Source organism: Dermacentor silvarum, chromosome 11 (genome assembly GCF_013339745.2).
Source record: "Dermacentor silvarum isolate Dsil-2018 chromosome 11, BIME_Dsil_1.4, whole genome shotgun sequence".
Lineage (NCBI taxonomy): Eukaryota > Metazoa > Arthropoda > Arachnida > Ixodida > Ixodidae > Dermacentor > Dermacentor silvarum.
In genome coordinates, this window is record NC_051164.1 from 29,869,014 (window position 1) to 29,875,072 (window position 6,059).

At 47.6% G+C, this 6,059-nt stretch overlaps 1 protein-coding gene across 1 annotated transcript; it reads right to left on the reverse strand.

Moving 5' to 3' along the window:
- Window positions 1–746: 746 nt before the first annotated feature.
- On the reverse strand, window positions 747–5,352 carry LOC119433491 (ATPase ASNA1 homolog). Its single transcript, XM_037700729.2, has 2 exons — window positions 4,594–5,352; window positions 747–1,293 (listed from the first exon to the last, which is right to left on the reverse strand). The coding sequence occupies exons 1-2, from the start codon at window positions 5,119–5,121 to the stop codon at window positions 781–783; spliced, it is 1,041 nt and encodes a 346-aa protein (XP_037556657.1). The 5' UTR covers window positions 5,122–5,352; the 3' UTR covers window positions 747–780.
- Between the last annotated feature and the right edge of the window lie 707 nt (window positions 5,353–6,059).

Below are 6,059 nucleotides of genomic sequence, written 5' to 3' on the forward strand. Positions count from 1 at the left end.
TGGTCTATGTGTACAACTGCATGCCGATATGTCTGCTTTTTGAAATACCCCCTGTGCCTACATGGCTACCTCAACGCCTCGTTTGGTTGATGCATTGACAAAGTTTAGCAGTTTGATGACAAATGCTTTCTTTTAGTGCTCCTATACGTTATAGCAATAAAAGCACTCAAGGAATCCACGTAAATGATTAATTTCTCTGATCTTCCTGCGACTACTTCCTCCACCACCAGAGTAATTCCTTCTACATCAGCAGTAAATATGTTTGCAGTGTGTATTGAAAACACTTAATGTCATTGCAATCAAAACAAACGATTGCATGACTGATGGTCACTTGTCAATGAGGCATTTGTGTAGTAGGGCATGTATGTATGACATTCGATGACAAGAATTTAAATTTAACGGTGTCACTGATTATCTGCCACGGATCAAGTTAAATTGGTGTTGTAACGAGAACCCAGTTCTTTCGATTTATTTTATAGTCGGCAAAAATTTTCTAGATTCTCACAGAAATCCAGAGGGTGCGGAGGGGGAGAAGTGCGTGCTTTGTTCACAAAGAGCTACATCATCGGCAATCATGTACAACTGAGAAGCATGTCTGGTTGGCCAGACTGTGGACTGTTGACCATTAGCTGCTTGGCTGATGTTCACTGCAGGAGCATTTTTGCATTTCATCCCCGCCGTAATACGGCCGCCACGGTCGGGACTCGAACCCACGACCACAACCAGGCAAGACAACAGACGTGAAAAGCAAGCAGCTCCGGTTTTTATTGGCAGGTCAGGCTAGGAGTGGCGTGGCGGCGTGTAAGGTGGCACGTACGGCTGCACGAGGTGCCGGGAGAAGGCGCGCACCTGCTCGGCGCCGCGCACCTCCTGGTCCAGCAGGGGCAGCCGCGTCACGTGGAAGTCCTCGTACAGGTCGGCGATCTGGTCCAGGTACTTGGCCTGGAGGCGGCAGCGGGCGGCGCACATGCGGCAGGGGTTGCGCTCGGGGAACAGCAGCTGGTTGACGACGATGTTGTGCGTGTCGATGCCGCACTTGGTGAGCTCCTGCACCAGCCGCTCGGTCTCGTAGAGCGAGAGGAACTCGGCGATGCAGATGCACACGAAGGTCGTCTGGTCCGGGTCGCGGAACTGGGCGTTGACCTGGCGGATGACGGGCAGCATCTCCTCCACCTTGGAGGACATGGCGTCGGCCGTCAGCTCCTGCAGACCCAGCAGTCCGGCCACTTGCGAGATGAACGGGCTCAGGTGGGACTTGAGCCGCAGCAGCTTGCCCATGCCCTTTTCCATGACCTGCGTACGGGGACATGCGCGGGAACCAGTTGGCATTTCTTGCTGGGCTGGTCACTGAAACATGGCTATTGCAAGAGAGGTGCGAGGACCAGCTGGTAAATACCGACGACGTGCGACCCCCTGCTCCCAGTACAGAATACGGAAGCAGAGAAAAATGCCTCAGTGCATGCGTGCTTGTCCAACGTGCAATGGCTTGCATGGCCTACGGATAATGTCGCAGAACCAATGGCACCAAAACAGTAACACCAGCTCAGGCAAAGCATCAGATGAAGAAGTATGCCCTATGTAAGCTGTTGGTGGGTTATCACGTTTCCCTACTCACACAGCTATGTTTTATGAACACAGAAACTCAAGATTATTTAGAATCTTAAGTTTCTCTGTTATGTACATACCTTGCATTACTATTAGTTAAGGATTGTGTAGCAACAGTTAAAGATAATTCTTGTTTTGAGCATCACAATAACCTACTGAAACGTGCAACATCTTTCCTATAGCCCACCTGCTATGTTTTCGAGTGAGTGGCAGCACTGCAAACAGCTATTGTTATTTTAAGTGTTTTTACATACCTCAGCTATACGTGGTCAACACCCTAAAAAATGCTCATACTTTGACAATAATGATCATTCTTATGAGCATTTCCATAAACACAGGAACACACAGTAGTAACTGTCCCGATAGGAATGCTATGAGATGCTTAGACAAACAGAGCCTTCTAAAGGGAATGTATCTGACATGGTGTGCTAAATGAATGAAATGCAGTGAAGGAAGATGACAATTTCGTAATGCATTAAAGCACAAGAATATCTCTGAGAAATGTGTAGCACAGCAGTGTCTGCATCTACTTATACGATGCGCAAGTTCAGCCAGAAATACAGGCATCATGAAGTTCCTGCCTAGCAGAGACCACAAAGAAAAACTGCTGCTACCACACAATGTCAGGCATCAGTGTGTTTTTCACCTTTGCAGGCACTAAGCAACACAAAATGCTGCCTGCAATGCAAACAGGACTGCTCACTGAATGCCATGCACTGAACAGGGACCAACATATGCAGTGATTCAACAGGCAAGTCCAATGTGCAGGACAGCATGCTGGAAGACATGCCAGAACAACATGCTGCTCTGTCTACGACGTCGAGACCATTTCCTCAAACCAGTGTGTCCGGGTGTACGTGTGATCTGACATTCCATAATTAAATGCTACAGCACACGAAAAGACAAGATACAGAATAACACAGAGATCTGCTGGTAGCGGTGTGTGCTTGATTGAAATGATGTCCGATGGCTTCCGTGTTTGATAGCAGTACACCCCGTGCTCTAGCATTTCATTATGACTTCACCAGTAATCAAGTACTTCTACTCTGTTGTCTACAACCAGGACAATGAAATCTGCTGCCAAGCAATTCAAAATGCACCACATTTTTAGTCATGCATCAAAAGATCAATTCAGTGAAGTACCCACTCTGTCTTAACTTGGACACTTCAAAGAGCAAGTGTGACAGCAAACAAAAGTATTGCAATGGAAGCAAAATATGTGCATTACATCAGTCAGTGCTTTACTCCTACTAACTCTTTGTCCCATACTTCTGCACTGCTATTTACAATGCAACGCACCAAATAGACCACCAAGTTGGAAACTCCTGGACAATGTCTGCTCAAGCAACCTATGGAACATTGCGACTTCTAGCATGCATCCCATTATTCACTCACCTACTCGTAGCGTCAACCATACCTAGCCTTTCATGATGCGTCCACATGCGTAATGATCATTTTGGAATTATGGGCCAACACTTTTTGTTCAAACCTTGCCGCCACACCATCATGGTTTCATAGCCAAGCATTTACTACACATACGAGAAATTGTTTTGTGCAGCCAGCACTGAAGCTTCAAAGAAGAAAAAAATGGATTAACAAAATTAACAATGAGTGAAACAGGGCTTGGAAAACACAGCTGTGCTAAGCTCTGCAGGTCCACGTGCTCGAGGCTGATCACAGAAAGTAGCTTAAATGTGGAGACAACAGAATAGGATTTTAGCCTGGGTATTCTTCAGTCAGAAGTTGGTCATTTGCTGATCTTTTAAAGATCAGCAAATGACCCTCGCACAACAATCAGCACATTATATCCTGCAGTCCTTTATATAGCTGCCAACCTTCAAATTCGTACAATTCCCACGGAAATGACACTGGAACAGGAGGACTTTTCGCTGCCCAGAGCCTTGTCACTATTTTCTCAAGCATTTAGAATTCTAGGAGCTTGATTTAATGCAAAGATATGAGTAGTCGAAAATATAATGTCAGTGCCCCTTTAACGGCAGCATTCAAACAACTGCAGGAGCTATGGAAAGGCAGTGTACTAGGTGTTTTAAAACGCCAGTAAGGTCTGAAATCGGTGCTAGGTTCTGTAGTATGTCAGGCTTGGACACAACAGCGTACCACAGTCACTTCATGTGCACTAATGGTAACATGACAGCATCGACTGGCACATAATGTGCACATGGGTGTCCCATGCGACAACTCCAGACCGTATTTACATTGTTTGCTTCACGCAATTCCACTGTGTTGCTTTCTCCGAGACTCAATTTATCTGAAAAACAGCTTTTCTTTAATGCCAGCATACACTGCTGCATCTGATATGCGACCATAGTAGCATGATTATGTGCAGTTTATTTTTACAAAGGGTTTATATTGCTAAAGTGCCTTGTTGGCACTTTAGCAATATCAAGGTGCACGCACCTTCAAGAACACTGCAAGCTTATTAACTAACATATTGGCAACTGTGATTAATCTGCACATATATGAAACTAAACCGGGCGTATTGAAATCGTCCCATCATCATGATTTGACGAAGTATTAATTCTGTTAATGCAGTCCAGCATTCGAAGCACGACTTTATCAAGCGCACACAAATGTTCTTCAGTGCAACATGTACTTCAAAACTATGGCCGATCCGCCACTGATGGAACAACCTGCCACCACCAAGACTCTCAAATGTACACCAATCCGACACCATAACAGCCACACTGAATGCGACAGTTGACAGCGACAGTCGCTGGGCTGCACACCTTGGTCAACGTGCACAAAGTGGCACAGCCTAGTAATCATTCCTGGACCCCTAATCGAATGCACTGCAGTGCTTCGGCAAGGCACTTCAGTTATCACAGGCTCAACTGGCAGAGCTTGTGCGAGCAGCCCAACCCATCTGCTGAATGACTTGTGTGATTCGCAACCTCGGCAGTTGCCTCACTCTTTTCTGCGGCGGCCGGTCAACCTGTTAATTGCTGTGCAGGCTCTTACGACAATTACCTGCGGGAACGAGAGAAGGCGCAGTGTGTGTCCCGTGGGCGCCGTGTCGAAGATGACCACCGAGAAGTTCATGCTCCGCACCAGCTTCATCACCTCGGCGTAACTCATCGCTTCGTCGATACCCGGAAAGGCGCCCAGAATCTCCTGCATCATGCTCTTGCTGGCGCGGAACGGGTCGCCTTCTTCGAAGTACTCGTCGGGCAGCTCCGAAAAGCCCAGGTTCGGGTCGATCTCCATGGCGTACAGGTTGGAGAAGCCGTTCACCGGCGTGGGCACCTTGGAGAACTTCTGGTCGAACGCGTCCGAGATGTTGTGGGCCGGGTCGGTGGAGATGATGAGCACGCTGTCGCGCGTGGCCGCCAGCTGCACGGCCAGGCTGCAGCTACAGGTGGTCTTGCCGACGCCGCCCTTGCCGCCGACGAACACCCACTTGAGGGACTTCTGCTCGATGATGTTCATGAGCGACGGCTCGAGCAGGCCGGCGGCCGACGCCTTGTCGTCGCCCGCCGTGTCGGACGCCATCGCCATGGGCCCTCTCGCAGAAACGCGCTGGCCGCCCCGGTGAAAACACGTACGCTAGCCTACGCTAGCCTTTCGTCTCGGTGTGAAGGCGCTTGTGCGGCAGGTGAACGCGACGTCGATGCCGAACAGATGCCACAGATGTGCAACAGCGGACGTGATCCATTCACAGCGAGCGTTACATCGTCATAGAATCATATAGAATAAAGAACATCGTCAGCACGACGACGACCGAAACCATAGCCGAAACCTGCCAGGCAGCGGCTGCCGATGGCTAGAAGCGGCTAGAACCGCCGTTTCCGCTTCCGCTACTTTTTATTGGATGACGCCATTTTTTTCGACGCGTCTGCTCGCCGTTTCCGCTGGATACCGTCACTATAATAGAGTGTACTAGAATATTTTACCTAAACTACAACCTAAACCAAATGAAACGCTATGCATATTTCTGTGGAGACACGAATGATGGCTCAGAGGCTAATCTGTAGATCCTTGAGCATCATCTGCGCAATTGTGTGATTATAACCACTTGAGCGTCGTGGAAAAAAAAAGAAAACAAAATTGTTCAGCAGCTGGACCGCTAAGATGAAGCCATGTTTTGAGGCGACAACAACAAGATAGAGAAACACCCAATAACTTCGAATGGTAAGTATAGCTGAAGATAGAGGGCGAACAAGAGCTACATGTCACATGAACATGAAAGCAAAGCCAACGCATAGAATAAAGAGGCCAACGTAAGAACGTGGTAGCGTTGTAGGAGCGTGGTAAGCTCAAGCTGGCAAACGTCAACTTGACCATGTGCAGACGACAGATACGAAACTGCACACGTAAATAAAGATGTTATATATGGTGTACATTCTGACTTAAAATGACGTTCTCAGTAAATCTAAAAAAATTAAATTATTCATTAGAAACTTATTTGAACTAGAAATTTATATTTGCTATTAAAA

What these genes read in the sequence shown, in the direction of transcription:
- LOC119433491 (XM_037700729.2), bottom strand. Translation starts at nt 5,121, where the DNA reads ATGGCGATGGCGTCCGACACGGCGGGCGACGACAAGGCGTCGGCCGCC. An exon ending in GCCTTCTCTCGTTCCCGCAG is followed by an intron (nt 1,294 to 4,593) that starts GTAATTGTCGTA and finishes CCCCGTACGCAG; the next exon opens with GTCATGGAAAAGGGCATGGG.